The sequence below is a fragment of the Clavelina lepadiformis genome, chromosome 7, assembly GCF_947623445.1.
Source record: "Clavelina lepadiformis chromosome 7, kaClaLepa1.1, whole genome shotgun sequence".
NCBI lineage: Eukaryota > Metazoa > Chordata > Ascidiacea > Aplousobranchia > Clavelinidae > Clavelina > Clavelina lepadiformis.
Genome location: NC_135246.1, coordinates 134330 through 152767, shown reverse-complemented (window position 1 = coordinate 152767; position 18438 = coordinate 134330). Strand labels below are relative to the sequence as shown.

At 40.9% G+C, this 18438-nt stretch overlaps 1 protein-coding gene across 6 annotated transcripts; it reads right to left on the bottom strand.

Moving 5' to 3' along the window:
- Positions 1–1276: 1276 nt before the first annotated feature.
- Positions 1277–18325, bottom strand: LOC143464813 (uncharacterized). 6 transcript variants are annotated; one of them, XM_076962813.1, is made up of 38 exons: positions 18171–18325; positions 16659–16789; positions 15985–16086; positions 15725–15779; positions 13189–13350; positions 12956–13112; positions 12764–12896; positions 12507–12682; positions 12358–12432; positions 12113–12239; positions 11754–11918; positions 11616–11694; positions 11345–11514; positions 11137–11210; positions 10792–11008; positions 10602–10729; positions 10310–10530; positions 10053–10225; positions 9916–9995; positions 9698–9812; positions 8009–8086; positions 7674–7746; positions 7514–7609; positions 7294–7425; positions 6786–6916; positions 6531–6612; positions 5688–5775; positions 4783–4930; positions 4095–4628; positions 3655–3770; positions 3500–3591; positions 3276–3387; positions 3115–3219; positions 2856–3043; positions 2284–2471; positions 2061–2199; positions 1854–1990; positions 1277–1794 (listed from the first exon to the last, which is right to left on the bottom strand). In XM_076962813.1, the coding sequence occupies exons 2-38, from the start codon at positions 16749–16751 to the stop codon at positions 1774–1776; spliced, it is 4962 nt and encodes a 1653-aa protein (XP_076818928.1). In that variant the 5' UTR covers positions 16752–16789; positions 18171–18325; the 3' UTR covers positions 1277–1773. The 6 variants fall into 6 exon arrangements, with proteins under 6 accessions (XP_076818928.1, XP_076818929.1, XP_076818932.1 ...); XM_076962814.1 differs by having other exon boundaries at positions 5688–5769; XM_076962817.1 differs by lacking the exon at positions 7294–7425.
- Positions 18326–18438: the final 113 nt, after the last annotated feature.

The window sequence follows — 18438 nt, the reverse complement described above, 5'->3', positions numbered from 1 at the left end:
GCAAAGTCTGCAAGTGGTCAATTTGTTTTTGATTGTTTGGCACATAAAGCCCTTCGCTACGCGGTAGCATCAAAATTCACTTAGTAGACATTCGCTACTATTAGGTAGAGTAGGTATTTATTGTTGTTACCAATCCCTATACCCTCAGGCTGATGTCCAAGGGTAAATTATGTACATTTTGGTATACACACAGGCTTAGGGAACATAAAGAAAGGTAGCTACTTTGTAACAAATATAAATTGCACGCAGTAAAAGGTGAAGTAAAATCATGCACTCTGAACCTTGCTATTTAGCGAATGGTTTATTCCTTTTTTTAAAACTTGCTCATTGCTTGTTAGCTCCAAGATAGTTTCTTGTTTCCTTAATACGTCTGATGCAATTACCATTGGTGTTCAAAAGTTACCAAACATGGTCATAAACCATTTAAGTCTGACGTCATTTTAAGGTAGGGCGAAAGCCATGCATAGAAATAAGCTTACAAAAACGGGTCAAAAGCTTGCACAATAAAATCACATTATCATCTGACGTCATTTCTATGATACGCGCGAAACAGTGGCTATCAATAGTTTAAGACAAAATATTTCAAAAGTAGAGGAACAAAGATGATCTTACAGAAATCACAATGATATTGCGTCATGTGCGACCAAGCTCTAACTTATAAATGCACGTGTTACACTTGCAAGCATGCAACATCGTATTTCGAATGCTTCATACATTTTTTTCACAAAGACAAGCAGTAGCTTTGGCAAAATCTTTAACGCTGCTCGCTTTCTTGTTACTGAGCAACACTCTGCCTGATTTTTGAAGGGTTGGTTGGACATTGCAAATGTGAAGAGCGGAAACTCGGCCAGCCTAGCTCGTGTGCTGCTCGCTTGACGTCAACTGTAGGCCTAGCAACTAAGTGACGACCACGTTGGTAGATCGTATCAAGCAAACGTCAATATGACAACCAGCTAAATTTCTCCAGATTACTTGAAATGTATAGGCCTATTTTTCATTGCTTGTACACTTGAGTCATGTATGGTAAGCTCTATTTCTCTTCAGTGCACACGTACTCACTCGCCTTTTCATGGTAATTGTTAACTACGAATGCTGTATTCCACAGTGGTGACAAATATCACTCTAATACCGACACGGTGGCAGTCTGAAGCTTCTGAAAGCCAATAAGCGTAAATTCAGAAAATACAACTGATAAATGACACACATGCGCGTAGTCCTGTACCGTTGGTCTATCCTATGAGCCGCGGTCGCCTGCGTAATAAGAACAGTCGTCGTGTATCGGCATAATAACATCTATTTGTCGATCTCTTGGTGTTTTAAACTTACTGTGCAGATGTCTTACTTGCAATTGTGTTTAGTTTAAAAAAATAGAATGTTTTTGACAATTCAACATCCGAGCAGACATAATAGAAATTGACAACCTTCATATGAAATCACACAGTGAACAAGAAATGTGACAGGCATTTTGAGGGTTTCTGTCAGGATTGAAACAAAAGAATACTCCGAGCGCAGAAATGTCTAGGCAAGTACTTATAAGCATTGATACTTTGCTCAAGTAACTTTTCTCTGGCAGTGAATACAATAAAATACGTCATCATTAATGTTTGTGACGTGTTACGACATCACCATGGATATGGATTGGAAGTTAACATTTTACAGACAAGGTTATCACAGTGAGCATCAACCTCAATGACGTCAGGAATGACGTATGTATCTGGATTGATTACTTCATTGACGTAATCATGACGTATGCTGGTAACTACAACGACGTCATCATCTCTTCTTATTTTGACCCTGAAATATTGAAACTCGGTTAGAAGTGACGTCACTCGCTTTCAAAGTGAGATCAGTACCTGCTTGGCGCTGAGGTACCGTAGAAGAGGAGGGACGGGCCTGCTGGCCAGGGCGGGGGTGGACACGCAGTTCCGCTCCTCCGTCTCCGGGTCCATGTTGAGACTGACCGCTGATAATGTGTGCTTGTCCCCTTTGCCTGGACGCAAGTTCAATTGAAACTATTCTGCAGGGATCGACACAAAACAAAACGCAAATAAAAGTTTCACCAGAAGCGCTCAGTGTCTCTTGTCGTTGTTTGATGTCTATGGCGTGCTGACTTATTCGCGATCTGTGCTCAGTGTTGCGTGACCCGATTCTTATCTTCGTCACGGAAGTGTCAGACCTTTTCTCGATTGTTGCGTTACCCTGAGCGCATAAACACGATTATGACGTCGGTGGATAGTAAATTGTCTGAGTTAACTTCGAGTTGAGTGACTTCACTCGGCTCACTTGAGTGTAACTTCGATTTGCTGTTTCACTCCTGCTCGTTATTGCGACATCATCGTCATAAACGCCATCGTTATGACGTAATCGGACGACCATATCGCTTCTTCGAGATATGGGCGGAGGGGAACCGCCATCAATGAGCTCGTCAATAACGTTGAAGTTTTTGAAATGTCCGTCAAAAGAAGAAGAGCCTACACGCAAAAACAAGACTTATGACGTCACCAATACTTGAATTGGTGGCGGTCAAGGCCGCACAAAGTATCCCGAGTTTATGAAAAAGAACTTTTATCATTTTTTTGAAGCATTTTGCTTTAATTTACTTTACGTTTTCGCTTATCCTCGCCATGTTGTTCGCCTCACTTTGATTAGCACGTGCTCAAGTGAGGGCGCTCTTTACGTCATGAGTTATATTTTTGTTCAGTTTACACCAAACTTTTGAAATGGAAGGTTTTATTGAGTTTCTCATATCAAAGTGCTCGCTGGGAAGGAAACTCAACTTTTCGAGCAATCACAACCTCCAGTTGTTACACTTTGATTTTGTCTTGTGCGTCACAGTACTGTGACGTCACCACTACCTGAATTGATCTTTGTTCTTTTCAGGTCTCTCGGGATTCTTTCGAATCTGGTCGAGTCCGGATGTTGCTCATCGATGAAGCTCTGAGTTCGCTTCACTGCTGGTTGTTCTTCGTTGGACTCAAAATCGGTGAAACCCCGACCCCACTGGCGAGGTCGCGCGTTGCTCCGACGAGCTCGTTGGCTGAACCTGGAGTTGTTTCCACATTCTTCACCAAATAACCTTCTTCTACACCACGATTTTTGCATTTGAAAACTTACGGTATGACGTCGTCTGCGTGATTTATGACGTCATCGTTGTTCCTGTGCGAGGGAAGTTGCGAAATAATTCTTCGCGGTTGGTCGGGTTTGCTGTCCAGTTTCTCGCTGCAAAATCATTGCAGTCACTTCGAAGATGTTAAAAATTTAAACAGCCGGCTCACCTCTCTCTGCCCTGGCCCATGAGCGACCTCCTCAACTCAGCGATGTTGGCCACCACTGGAGGCACTCTACCCTGGCGTGGCATCACGCTCAGCCCGATCCTGTCCGACATTCCTGTGGCGAGGACAGTGGCAGGTGAATATACGCAACAGATTCAAACCAATACCTACAGGGTCTATCTTGAAATGATTATGTGACATCTGGTCAGGTGATTGAATCAACTCACCGAAGAAAGAATCGTCTGCAGCCTGGAATAGTTTTGCCTGAGTTTTCCGACCATGGGATTCCGTGTCAGCTCTAGGATTCTTGAACAAGTACCTGTAATGACGTCATAATAAGAAGAATGAAGCAAAAACGGCATTGTGCTGTCATGGAAACCACCTGTTGCTATGCACAGTGAGCGAGTCAGGATCTGTCTCCACGATTAACGAGGTTGTCTTCTTTATCCCAGGAGGAATAGTTGTTGCATCTTGGGCTTTTGGAAGAGCCAATTCCCCCTGGAAATCGACGATGGATGAAATTAAAATAAATGACGTATGCAGCAAACCCATCATCGAATAACGAATTTATAAAATAATACAATTCAAATTTACATTTATTTTCCACAGGAGCAAACAATGGTGCCTTAGATAAAAACCTCACAACACACCATTGTTCACCATTAAAAACCATTCATAATCTTAAAACACCATTGTTCACCATTCATAATCTTAAAACACCATTGTTCACCATTCATCATCTTAAAACACCATTGTTCACCATTAAAAACCATTCATAATCTTAAAACACCATTGTTCATCTTAAAAAAAACCATTCATCACCTTTACAAATCCTTTCATGGTTGTTTGGTTGATGGTTCGGCTTCTTGGGACTCTAGTTAGTAGAGTGTTGGAAGGAATGTCATTTGATTGGACAGATAGAGGTGTCAGGGGAGGGTCGGTGACAAACTTTCTCTCCTTGTGAAAGTGTTGGGCTGTCTCTAAAATATTAGACGGGTGATCCTTCCTGGAACTCCACAGAGAGTCCGATAAAGTTGACGACTTTTTATCCTTGCCAGGAAGAGAGTCACGTGGCGATTCCTTTCTCATGGCATCATTAACAACATGCCACGGCATGTTTGGAGCCACATTTTGTCCACTGTCGACTTCAGATTTGTGAAAGTTTAGCGGATCAGGAACAGATAATTCTGACTCCTCATTGGTTTGTTTGGACGTGTTCAAATTCATGTGAATGCTTTCAGTGGAAGAAATTGCTGGTTTTGTGTTTTCACTGAGATTGTTTTGTTTGATGTCGGGCATGACCCCATCAACGGCCTTCACAGAAATTTTGGAACGTGTTGGAACCAGGGTTTGTTTCTTTACATGAAAATAAATGAGTGGTTGTTTCTTTCTGTAAAACTCATTAAAAAACATTTTCTGCTTCATAGAACAAAATTTAGCTGATCAAGTTAGTTGCAAGCAATGTTCTAATACAAAACTCGTTAGATGTTGTCGTGGTGTTGCAACTGACTTTGTGGAGTGGGTTCGAAGCTCCACTGATTGGCCTTTTGCTTCTATCGGGGGAAGATGCTTTGGCATTTGGTCCCTCTCTTGCTGGGGTCTCATCTGAGTTTCTGACGTCAGTGGAGGAAGGAATGCTTCTGTCAGGAGGCACCTCACTGGGGAATTTTAACACCAGTTCATGCCAAATTTGTTTTAAGCCTTGTGATATAAAAGAGCCACACAAGGGAGCATAAGTTTTCTGATAAAATCTTCATTTTCATGGTAAATTTTTAAGTTTTGTTTCTTACTTCTAAGTTAAGTTTCTGACTAAGTTGCAAGTTTTTTGTAATTTCCAAAATTTTTCAGGGGAAAACTTATGCTGAGTCATGCAATATCTCCATGTCACAATGCAATATCTCCATGTCACAATGCGATAACTCCATGTCACAATGCGATAACTCCATGTCACAATGCCCGAAACAAATGTGGCACAACATTGGTTCATTTAAAATTAACCAGTGTGATTTGAAAGAGAGCTTTAACACAAAATATTGTGACACAAGAATCATAACAATATTTTAAAGAATATGTCCGTGGAAGAGTAAAAAACTCTTTCGCCATTGGCAGGGCAAACATGTGCATGTTAGTAGCTCATTAAACTTGACACTGCAAAAGCAGAAATTGTTGATAAATCAGGCAACACAGCAGCCACAGTATATTAAGCACTAAAACTACAAAAGCATCAACAACTGCAAACTAAAAATCAGCAAATAATCTCTGGTGGGCGACGACATAATCGACAAAACACACGAGTGCTCAAAGCAAATGGTAATCACATAAAAGTTGAAATCATATGTCGGCCAAACACGAGTAAAGTTTGTGTTATTGAAAATTAAAGTGAGATGTCTATGGAGCAGCCAAATGCAAGCCTACCTCACATTTGGTGCGCCGGACACAGCGGACGGAGCGTGAGAGTTTGACCGAATAGAACCTTTTGTGACCAACATTAGTGGATCTGCAGCTGACAATGATGTAATAATGAGCATATTTGCAACTAGGCATTGCTACCACTATGACTAGGCAATTTGGGATGCTTGGCTACATCACAGATAATATACCACTTGTAGATCTAACCAGGTAAGCCGTTTAAAATGCTACTTTGCACGATAAAATAATAATTTTACAATTTAATTAAATAACCAGCACAAAATCACTAAAGAAATTGTTGCAGGGGAGAGGTTTAAGCCGAAGAAATCTATCAAGAAGCAAGAATTCTCATGAAGAAATGTTTTCTATACGCTTTTGCCAGGGAAATACCCTAAATTACGCAAAGTTTGACCAATGACCAAGTATTGGTTTGAAACATTGTCTTGACTCTTCCAGGCAATAATCACAACGTGAAAGAGGAAACAAGGTCATAAATAAAACTTATACTCAAAATATTTGCAATCTGTTTTAAATATACAGGATTAGGCATAAAAAGTTGAACAAAGGGAAATAATGAATCATTGACACTAATGTCAACCAATACTTATCTATAGCAGCAGTAGTAACTAAAGTTTACTCAAATATCCATGTGCTCTACACTATAGCAACTCATAGAGAGTATAAAGTCCATGAAGCATGTAATTTAAGAAGCATAGACATCACAACCTCTGTGGATAATCTCAACTACTTTAGCAAATAAATCTTAAAAATGCAATCCGTCAACAGATGATCGTACAAGCATTTGTGAGTTTTGCTTTATGAAGAATTTTCGATTGAACTTTCACTCACCGCCCTCATTTTCTCCATGCTGGCTTGAAAGGGCTTTCTTCAATTTCGATGAAAGTTGGCCACTTAATGCTGAGGAGACTCTCTGCAAAATCATTCAGCTAAAATTTTTATCTTCCATAAAACATATGATGCCTTGGCAAAAAAGTGGAGTCAAAAGTTGCCACAAAACCGGAAATTCAGCAGTGATTGCGAGTGGTTTATGCATCGGATTGCAGGAGCAATGTGACGACAAACTCATGGTCAAAGTTCTCGTACCTGTTTGTCTTCCTGACGTTGTTGCATCGCAGCAACCGCAATCAAATGTTTTTGAGCGAGGAGTCTTTGTTGTCCTGCACTCAATTGGCGTCGAAGAGCAGATTGTCGTAATATTTCATATTGCTCCTCCGCTAAATAAAACAACCCCAGTTAATATTTCATATTGCTCCTCCGCTAAACAAAACAAACCCAGTTAATATTTCATATTGCTCCTCCGCTAAACAAAACAAACCCAGTTAATATTTCATATTGCTCCTCCGCTAAACAAAACAACCCCAGTTAATATTTCATATTGCTCCGCTAAACAAAACAACCCCAGTTAATATTTCATATTGCTCCTCATGAAAGAAACATTTCTGGTTAATAGAAATCACAAAGAAACAAAAGCCAGGCACAAACGGCATAGTCGACACACGTTCAATGTAAGACATGCATAAAAGCAAGCCTGTTAATTGGTCAATGCATGAGTCGTATCATTCCACGGCAGCACCACTGGATCCATGCACACCTATTATCGCCTCTTTGTTCAGATCTTCCTCATCACTGCCCGACTCTGGTGAGGGCTCGGGCTGAGGGGACCACTGACACGACGCATTTCGCATCTCTGGTGAGCTCACTTTTGACTCAACCTCGCGCTCAGCTGCATTGTCATTGCTCAGGTGGTTAAAATTGGGAGTCATATTCTGAGAGGAAGGTTACGTAACAATGGTAATTATGACATACAGCACCTGACAATGCTCCAAGATGATTGGCCAGATATTGCACGGTGAAGTTGCCGTCTTGTGTCGCGCCGCCGCTGCTGTTTGTGTACCTCAGTGGATAGTCTACAATGCGGGTGAAGAATTAATTCAATTTATATGAACATTTGTCGCAACAACGGGCGCTCACCTTTAACTTGGTCTGGCACCATGAGGACACCGCTTCGGAGATAGGCAGATGTCAAGGCGTCCAGGTATTCCGACTATAAGTTAAAGTTTTCCATGAAAACTGTCCCGCTATGACTTGATAATTATATTTCTAATTTTAATTAACAGATTTTATCGCATCGCTGGAGGTACTTCGGGTTTCTATTGACAGGTTGATTAAGATTCTTTACCTTCTAAAATTCTCATAAAATTAATAAAAAACGCAGCAGTTTAGTATCGTGTTACTAGCATGCAGACACTTCATAATTTGAAATTGAAAGAGCAAAACAAACTACAGGAAGAGAGTTTGTACTCAACTCTTCTACCAGAGCGTCCAGTCGACGAAACAAGCACGGCAAACCTGGGGTCAAGGTAGGTCAGTGAGACGGTGGGCAGCTGTTAGACACCAAACTGGGTTAGAACACATCACAACATTCCAATGATTTGCAGGTTCAACGACTACCACTCGGTTTGAATGCAACCCAACAAACTTACTAAATTCACAATTAACTATGACAGGTGGTAGTTACTTTGGTCTATTGTGTAACAAAAGTTTAACGTAGAGTATGTCTATGTGATAATAATATGATTTTATTGCAAACACTGAAAATGATGAAATGAACCGTTTTAAGGAGTCATGTCATCTACAACATTCCAACAGATTTAATACAACAAACAATGGTTTTGTTAACTGCACCAAGTCACTGCAAACAACAGATCAAACAAGTTAAACTGCACTAAGTGACTACTTCAACCATTAAAAATGTCTTTCCAAATGTTTTATAAATCTATTGTGTCATTGCTGGCTGCGTACAAAACATAGACATCTGCTTAAACAAAGACTGATCTATTTGTAAGAGCAAAACTGGACATGAAGTTGACAATAATAGAAGCTGAAGCCATGAAGTAGTCTCTGTGTCCATGGACATGCCTGGCCGTGCTGTTGCCTCGTCTGACTGCTCTCTCCTGATCTAAGTTGAGATCAACGACGGGTGAAAACGTTTAAAGATTTCGACCCGGCTCTAGTTTTCCTGTGCTGGGAAGTGCGAGTTGGCTGTGTCGGATGCAGGACGGAGGAAGACGTGTAATGAAGTTCATCCCATAACTTCCCCTTGGAAGAAGGATTGGCCGTCGTGGTGCTTTTTGTGAGTCGAGGTGCTACGACCTTGACTGAACCTGTTCTTACATCCGGGTATTTCTCATCAGACTTATTGGTCACCGAAGAAATCTTCCTGCCTGTCACTCTGTTCTGAGCTATGATGACACTCTTGGCGATCTTTGAAATATCCGGAAGATTCTCAAACTGATCCTGGCTCCCATCTGGGCTTTGAGTCAAGCTGACCTTCTCGTCGGCTTTTGACAGTGGTAAGCAGCCTGCCCCTGAGAGTAGGCCACCTGGTGTTGGTAGTGGAGTGTTGAAGTACAACATATCCCCGATGTGTGCCTGGGCTAACCCGATCACCTTTTCCTGTCTGGAGCCCTGCATGGCCACGTTGTAGCGAAGGTAGCTTGGTTGTACGCCTGCACTCACATCATCCTTGCCCAGGGTGGGACTATATTTAGTTGAAGCTGTTCTTTTTTCTTGTACATTTGTGACGTCACTGACTGCTGCGGAACTCTCATTGGACGGTTTTGAAGCTGCCTGAGTAGAGTTTTCTATCCTAAAAGTTGAGCAATCGCCCGTCCTCATTCTAATGCAAGTCGGAGCGGACCCAAGTGACCCATAACTGGCAGGGTTCCTCTGATTGATCACGACATTGGCCTTCTTATATGACGAGTTCAGGCTCGTGATAAGCTGACTGGGCGGTGAAAAGTGGACGAACGTGGCCTTGTTTGTGTGGAGCGGAAGCGCTGATCTCTTGCCCTGCTGAATTATATTAATAAGACTTCCTCTCTGGTCATGTTGTTCCTATAACTCACTGACACTAACTACCAGACCACTTTCTTCTGCCTCCACTCATTTGTGTTTATTTTCCTCCGTTTGCAGCTGAGTGCGAGTCAACTTACCTTTTTCGCTGATCTGTCACCGCCTCGTTCGTCTGCTGAGCACGTATTGGGGGTGGTTGAGCCCCTTGTGTGGTCATCTCTGCGCCTGCTGCTGGTCGACGAAGCTTGCGAATACCTGTCATAAGCAGAGATTCTTCGCTTGATGAGTGAATTAACCAAGAAAACTCACGGATGGTAGGTGGCAGGTATAAGGACAAAACAAACAAATCGTTGCTCACCGAAGTGACTTTGACTTTTCACTTGGAAGCTTCGCGCTGTGAGTAGTCGGTGGTTTACTCTCTTGTCCGGACGATAACAACTAAACAGAAAGTCCCGATAAAATGTGAAGCAGCTGAGAATCAACGACTGGTCTTACTTTGCTCGTCATCTTTCCCTTCTCTCGCCTGGCTCTCAACTTCTTCTTTCGTTGCAGCTTGGGTGCGATCGCGAGTAGATGCACGGGAAGTCCATCGTCACATGATGAGTCAGATCCAGATGTGTCAGACTCGAGCTCGCTGATGTAGTCGTCCAAATTTAAATCATCAGAAACTTGTAAAAAGTCAAAAACGGAGTTGACATCGCTTCAACTTAACACAAGGTGCATTGTGTTGCCAACACACGCCATGAACTCACTGTTCCTATTCTGGAGTTGGAGTCTCCTCAGGATCTGCCGCCTCATCTTATCCTGAAGCTCTCTCATGCATGCCTCCACTTTTGATGAGTCCGGGTCACAATAGTCAAGGAGGGTGTCGCAGAAGTGGTAACCCATTTTCTCCAGGTCCTTCGTGCTCAGGTGGGTGTCCTTCCTCTCCCCGGCCAATGACGTCCCACCAAATGTCGCCTCCATCGTGTAGCTGCCAAATATTTTTAGATCACGACCTGATAAAAGACTCTGAAGCCAAGATTCTAGTTTTACGAAAGTCACCTGTTCATGACGCCCATGTACCAGACCACAATCCTGCCTGTGCCCTCCTTGCTCTTCTGCACTTTGTACTTGCAACTCTCGTAGGAAAACGTTTCTAATGCGTTCTTAGACAGCATCAGGGGAAAGATCTGCGACAATAAATCGGATGAGTTAACAGCTGTTGGCGATTGCCCGTTGAATAAGGCCTCACCCTTTCTCTCAGTCTCCTCTGTGGGTTATGTTTGTTCTCGCAGCCGTAAATAAAAATGTTGTTTTTCCTCGAGTGTCCGTGCAAGTCGCAGTACACGACCACCTGTCGCTCAGCGTTCAATCGCTTGATCATCATCTTTGTGTGCCAGATCGACGGGAACGAGTCCTTCAACACCGACTTGTAATTTCGATTTAGATCACGACCAGCCAATGAACACCTACGACAAAGACATCACATAAACTCTACTATGACACAAGAGCAAAACGATCAATGTCATACATACAATGACCGAATTGCATTTATGAAATAATAATAGGAATATCAAGCAACGATGACGCCGGTCACCTGTAATTGCCAACAATGACTCCATCGGGGTTGAGCATGGGCACGATCTTGAAAATGAACGAGTCCCGCAAAAGCTAGAAATGAAGAAAATAGAGTCATGAGCAACCATGACTGGGCGATATGAGTCCGACAGAGCTTATCCTGGTTAATAACTCGTAAATGAAAAAGCAGTACGCCTAAATCACGACCAAAACTTTTATCAACAAACTTTGGCATCGGCAGAGTTTCCGGTTAAATAATCGAGAAATCCTTTCATCATCCACGAGGCGTTGGTCTCGCCTGGGTGCACACGAGCAGTGAGAACGACAGCACGTTTAGCGCGAGAGATCTCAGGGTTGCGGGAAGGCGACGTAATTGTTAAAATATATACCAGATTCCCTGCACATAAGGAATCAGTTAGAAGCAAGCGGGCCGATAACAGTTTATTGACAGAAGAGATGAGCTTTTATGCAACTGATCATTTATTAGAGATGATTTACCTGCCAGAGTCCGGCAAAGAACTCTTTGCTTACAGAACCTCGACCTCACGGGGTCATTTGCAAGTTGCAGCAGATATTCCTGCAACGAGACATGGATTGAGTGAAACGATGATGTCAGTAACGACGCTGATGTGTTACCTGTAAGTCGCTGTAGGTGTACGGGTAGCAGTGGGCAAAGTAGCAGCAGTCATCCTTATAAGGGAACTCGCACGTCCACGTCAATGAGTAGTATGTCCGCCCATCCCTGCCCGTCATGTTGTTTCTATAGTAACGAATATTTGACCCCATTCGAACCCATCCAATCTGAAAAACCAAACCAGGAGTAACCCCAACGAAAAGTTTAACTCCGCAAATTGAGCTTTAATGTGCTGAAACAAAGCCAATTAGCCACAAATCTCTTCCACTGATTATAGCTGAGTTGAATCGAGTGTACGTTACTGCTGGCATTACATGGCAATGATATTCAGCCATAAAAGATTAAGGTGTAAGAGACATGCCTGATTTTTCTTGGCATTTATCTCTGAATACCAGACAGGTCGCATCCCCTGGTTGTATAAGCTGGATGGCTTCATCAGGTTGATGATGGTGAACCGATAACTCCTGCCTGGTCTCATGTTGCGCACTCTGCCAGGAAATAAGACGATTTTAGGATGAACGACCAATCCCGTTGCAATATATTTTAAACCATGGCCGGGTTTATATAGAGAGTTAAAAAATAGTACGCTGCCTTATGTTGTTTTACCTGAAGAAGAACCACTGTGTGTGTTTGTTTGTGTAAAGATCAGTGCGAAGGGTCAGTTCATAATCGAAGTCATTTCTGTGAAAGATAAAATTGCATATCTGCAAAAACACTTGAATATAGAATGTAGACTGTAAAATATAAAGACTCACATTTTGTCGACTTTGAGTAGATTTCCGCTCTCGAATCTTGACTCAAACTCAAGTGTGCAATTGCTCTCCTCAAAATCACACGGTGTCAGTAGCGTGTTTCTCATTGCTAGTCTGCATCCAGCAACCCTTGACCTCATAAAATAGAGGTCGCGACCTGGGTCATTGTAATAAATCATCTGTAAAATCAAAAAGATAACGTTTCAATCTCAACGACAGCATTATGTTATGGATCCAAGTTGTGCAAGATGCTGACTTACCTCCCCAGAGTGGGGCCCTCTCACAGATGGGGTCGATTCCTTTCCAGTGAGTTTATAGAGAGGGTCCGGCACAGGGGGGTTGTAGTCGATAAATGCGATAGCGGGGGACACTACCTGCATATGGGACGGCCACCTACGCACAAGCAATCGTGGTTAATTGGGCGTAACAACTATTTTGCACAAATCATGAACCTTGTGGCCTGCTGTGGTCCGGCTTCCTTGGTCAGAGCGTATAAGTTTCTCGGCTCCCGCAGTTTGGGAATTTTTCGCCCTGCTTGGTATTGAAAGACGAGCTGGGTGGTTCGGTGGAGCAAGTCATCAGGGAGTTGGCCCTCGGCGGAGAACACGGCTGGTTTGAGAGAAAGATATTACGTCATCTTTGAGATTCGACACGTTCATGACTCATAACATCTCTGTGGACCTACATGGAGCTTCAATCATCTTGTGTTGGAGGGATCCTGGCTTGAAGGATCTTCCGAGCTGCTCTTCCACAATTGAGAGGTTGTGGTGGCCGCTCAATCGAGCGTCGTAGTTCCGCCGCCATTCCTGCAAGCTGCGAAAGTTGTCACGAAAGGAAGCATTGCGCCCTGCAGTTTAAATTTAACATTTGAATGTTTCAGCAAGAAAAGCTGATTTGTGATTTTTATGGATTTGTTACCACTATCCATTCATTGCTCAACTTTTGGCATCAAATAGTTTTAAAGCTTACTAACACTGATACGAATTATACCAGCTTAAATACAAGTGCACTTCACTGTCTACAACTGCACCAAAGGAATGACTTAACCTGTCAAAATGTTTACAAACATACAAAAAACTACAAGCAGTAACATTTGCCCATATAATTATGTGATATAATTTTATTACAAAATCAAGAAATTCATCTTTTAAAAAGTAATCACCTTCTTTCTCAACTGCCACTGATTTCATTGCAAGCAAATTTCTAACGTTAAGACTTAAACTTAAACACAACAACAACTATGAACAACTACGAATAGAATGAACCATCCAAGCCTACATACAAGTGGCCAGATGATTAGTCATTCACTGAATGGTGACACTAACAATGGACGACCATCAACAATCCTATTGTATTGACAGATAACAATGAAGAAAGGATTTTTACCGGTCGTTGAATGGAAAGCCATTGAAAGCGCTGAGACAAGCGGTCGACACGCATGGACTAAATAGCTCTTAAGTGGAACATTATTGTAGCGTTAACATTCCAGCTAAGATGTTTATTAGAAAAGTTATTTGGAAGGTTTAGAAAATTGCCAAAGTTGTTGATGAAGCGAAAAGAACAAAAGTTAATGTTTCTTTGAAATCTTTATGTTATTGGAATAACTGATTGTTTATTGTTTAAACAAATTTGCAACAGAAATAACATTGTCATTCATTTTATCTTTTGACATCATTGCCATCATCAAAACAATACCAGTTGCTATGGCGATGGCATTGTGCTAGTTCACGACAAAAAAATACAAAGCTAAAAGGAATTAAGAAATAATAGAATATGCAAAAATAATAACTCATGGTTTGAAGTGAAAACAACAGCACAAAGCACCAGTTGAATAGAAACAAAGTGTGCAGGACAAGAATAATACAAGTAGGACATAAACATCCTAAATTGCGTGATGGTATTAGAAGTAAGTTGGTAAACTAAAAATAGGATGTAGACATCCATTGGAAGAGAAATTTCCAATGATTATGTTAGTGAAGAAATAACAAATGTGTGGGTGGGAAAAATTTAATATGTCGTATTGCTGGAAAGCGACCTAACCAGGAGAGTGGAAATCGCCTCTAGGGATATTTCGAGTATGCTGACACGTTTTACAATGTCCCGTTTGTGAACCATATATTTAACATAGACACGACTTCGCCTGTAGTGGCTTTGTGTATAAGAACACTTTCAATACTGTGACATCACAATTCTGTCCGTTGAGCTCAAACGGCACAAGAACGACCACAAGTTATAAGCGAGGGGAAATGAGAGCACCTTGTATTATCTCATGCGTGAGCAAGACGACACAAAAGACTTTTGAGCAGGCTTCGTTTTTGTGAAGCAACAGAAGTGTGTCGTGATGGTTGCTGCAAGCTAGGCTAATTCTAAGGGCAAGCTGCTGCAATTTTGTGATGTCGCTGTGGTACGGGATAAGAACAAGAAGTCTTGTATAAGTCAAAACCTTGGATGACATTGTCCAAGAGCATGAAAGCAGGTGTCAAACTTAAAAGACAAAGAATGTAGAATATTGAAAACTATTTCAAAGCCTTTGCATTGTAGTAGAAGATGCAATAATAATTGCTATGTAGGGCGGCCATTTATAGCCTTGGTTTTGCCTAAATTGACATTTGCTTATAATGATACAATTTCAGACGTCACTACAGGCAATATATTCCCAAACACAAGACGTCGATGGCATTTGTAAAGTCACATTTCATTAGTTTACACCGGGGGCCACCCACTCACAGTGTGCAAGGTTATGTTGAGTCTAACCAACTCCACAGGAAGAGTTGGAGAATAGACAATGTAGATAAGACAAGCAGAGATAGTTACACAAGTTGTATTAATAGACGGTGAAATCACATCACGGAATTGTAATGTTCAGGTACTTTCCCCTCTACTCATTGTTTTAGTTATTGTTGAGGTTGTTTTTATCATTATGTCATCTATTATTATTCCTTCAATTTGAGTTCATAGCAAGAACACTTTTGCATTTGCATTTTGCTAACTTTAGTAAATATTTCATTATTTTTCATAATAAGACGTTCTAACACTAAGTTTTACTGATCTAGTATGGAAAGAAAGTCCATTTCCCTGGAAAATTGAAAAAAATTTTTAATTTTATTTACGAATCTTCGAAGAACCAAGATGACGACACTCTGTCCAGGATATGTCGCTTGTATAAAAATTTGCCTCAGTTTTATTTGCTTAGTTCTGTCCAACATGTAAAGTGACCGTACCTGTGTAGTAGCCATAATGCTGGAGGTGTCTCCTCATGAAGTTGTCGTACGGATCCTGCAGATGAACAAGCGGATGGGTGAAGCAACAATACAAAGTGTATTTAAGTTACTTGCATTCATAATTGCATAAGTTCATTTTTAACATTAAGTTACAACGAAAGATACCAAGCACACTCCAGCCATGACATCACTATGACATCACGCAACTTTTAGGCTCTAACTTTGCATAAACATCAACTTGGATATGAACTTGAACTCACACTTTTCAACCAATTCTCGTCGTACGCTTTTGCGTCCGAGTTTGACTCCCTGGCAGAGGGCAGGTACCAACCGAAGCGTGGACCAAGCAGCAATATCTTATTCTGTATAAATCTCATCATCACTTTTAGTATAACTTCCCAACCAATAAGCTCTCATATAAACTCAAACTATAGTGTTGCAGTCATATCTACAAACAATCTATCTTTGTCATAAACACGTTCTTAAATCTAATTGGACCGGCAAGCTATCAAAACTAAACCAAGTCTATGAAAACAGAGGTTCTTAATTGTCACTGTATTTCCTTACATTATACATTTATTTTCACATTTTTTTGGGTAAACTTGCTTCAAAAAGTACAAAAAACCGTTGTTATGAAGAGAACCGAATTTTATAGAGACCGACGGCACCTAACAAACAATGCGATTCAAACAACAGTTGAAAACGAGCGCAACACTTTGAGTTTCTCAGTGATCTGCGCTTGCTCTGAATTGCTTAATGAATGGCTGCCATGCTGAGTGCTGCTCAATTTAATCATTTTCACTCACACTGCAAACTTTTTAAAATCTGCTTCTAAAGATAGAAATGATTTGCTATTGCATAAGAGATGGCTGCAATGTGAAAGATCCGGTCTTTAGACAGGTTTTGTGGTGACAAAGCTGTAGGAAGTAGATACCTGAGATTCACTGTTTTCATTTTGATTTGCAAGGTGGTCTCCCACTCCGAGGACATCTTCTTCATCAAGGTCCGGATGTAAAATCTCATCCATCTTACCGCATCTTGCTCAGAAGTTCAATTAAGTACGACCTGTATGTAGGGATAGAAATACCTGTTGTAATACCACAGCCTACTACAAGCTTGTATCAAACCAGCACATAGATATTTTCTTTCAAGTAATTTAGAAAGACATTATATCAATTTATATGTCCAACGGGTCATACACAGTTAAACATAAATTAATTATAAAGAAAAGCACCAAGTTTGGCAACAAACCCATTATATAAAATAAATTTTTTCATCAATAAAGCATTTTTTCATCAAAGTATCAGCAATGGACAGAAAAAGGCCGAGCAATGATTTAAAGAGTTTGGAAAGCGAGACGATGACGGCCTAAGATGCTAAGTTAGTAGAACTCTGGCATAAAAATCTTGTAATTTGCATCAACACAAACATATATCGTCGTGACACAAACAAATCTTGCTCTATTTGTGTCAGCAGAAAGTGAAATTTTAATCCACACACAGCTTTGTTTTAATAGCAACATTCATGATCACTTAACGATTATGTCTTTTTAATGCTAAATCATTAGTTCTTGACAGTGTGAATGACATTCCTGGAATATAACTCAACACCATAGACTAAAAAGTTTGTAAGTGAACAACTCATAATGTAAAGCTTTTTCCAAAAAAATGTGCAAATGCGGCCAAATTTTTGTGGGTTACTTTTTGTTGAGATTTGCATAGGCTAGAGCTGCTACTTGTGTCCTTCCAAACATCATTTTTGCTAGAGATTGGTTCTCTCGAATTCATGTCATGTTTTGGATTACATTGTTGTATCTATCCCTATGCAATAGGCATAACATACCGGTGTAGGCCTACAACCACGATAAAATTATAGTTAAACGTGATTGTATAGGTAAGAAAGGGGTTCCATAGAGGAAAGCGTAGCAAGCAAAAGATTATTCTATATGCACCCTAAGCTTTTTTATCGTCAAGTCAATTTATAATAAATAAACGAAGAATTGAACCTTCAGTGCATGGCATTAAACTAAAATAAGCGGCTTTGCAAGCACGATATCTCATCCAACAACTGCCGCACATTCCAGTCGGGGTGATTTACAAATGGCTTTATTTATCTAAGAATATGATCATTTAATAGGTGCTGATATTTCTGGTGATTTAAAATATGATAAGTATGACGTCACGGAGCAAAAATAAGTGCTAGAGTGTGGGGTAGGTTTTCAAGAATCCCCATTCAAATTCGAAAACTTAAGCATATGAAATACTTTATCCTTGAAAAATACCGTACACCAACACAGTTATTCTATGGTAGGTATTATAGGTCACTAGACGAATGGAATAATTACCAGAATTAAATTACCGAGTACCGTGCTGACAGACAGACCGGTAATCTCGGAAAGTATAAGAAAAAAGGTGGCCTAACTACAAAACTACAGGTTAGCACCTACCCAATTTTCAGAAATTCTTAGTTTCTTTTAGCGTGGAAGCGATCAAATATCCACTGTTTCTTTCATTTAAAGCATTGTAACATGTTGTCTCCAATAGGCTGTTATTTATACACAACAACACGCAAAGCGATTTTTCTGTTGCTTGAAAAAAAAGGAAATTGAAACCAGGCCGATGTTTTCAACGACTGCTTCGAGACTTCTGCGTGCGTCGTTTCCTGGCAACAAGGGTCTCCTGTAGTTTCTTTTAGTTCGTAAAAGAAATTCTTTG

What these genes read in the sequence shown, in the direction of transcription:
- LOC143464813 (XM_076962813.1), bottom strand. Translation starts at nt 16,751, where the DNA reads ATGGATGAGATTTTACATCCGGACCTTGATGAAGAAGATGTCCTCGGA. An exon ending in CAAGATGATTGAAGCTCCAT is followed by an intron (nt 13,113 to 13,188) that starts GTAGGTCCACAG and finishes CTCTCAAACCAG; the next exon opens with CCGTGTTCTCCGCCGAGGGC. An exon ending in TAAATGCCAAGAAAAATCAG is followed by an intron (nt 11,919 to 12,112) that starts GCATGTCTCTTA and finishes TTGGTTTTTCAG; the next exon opens with ATTGGATGGGTTCGAATGGG.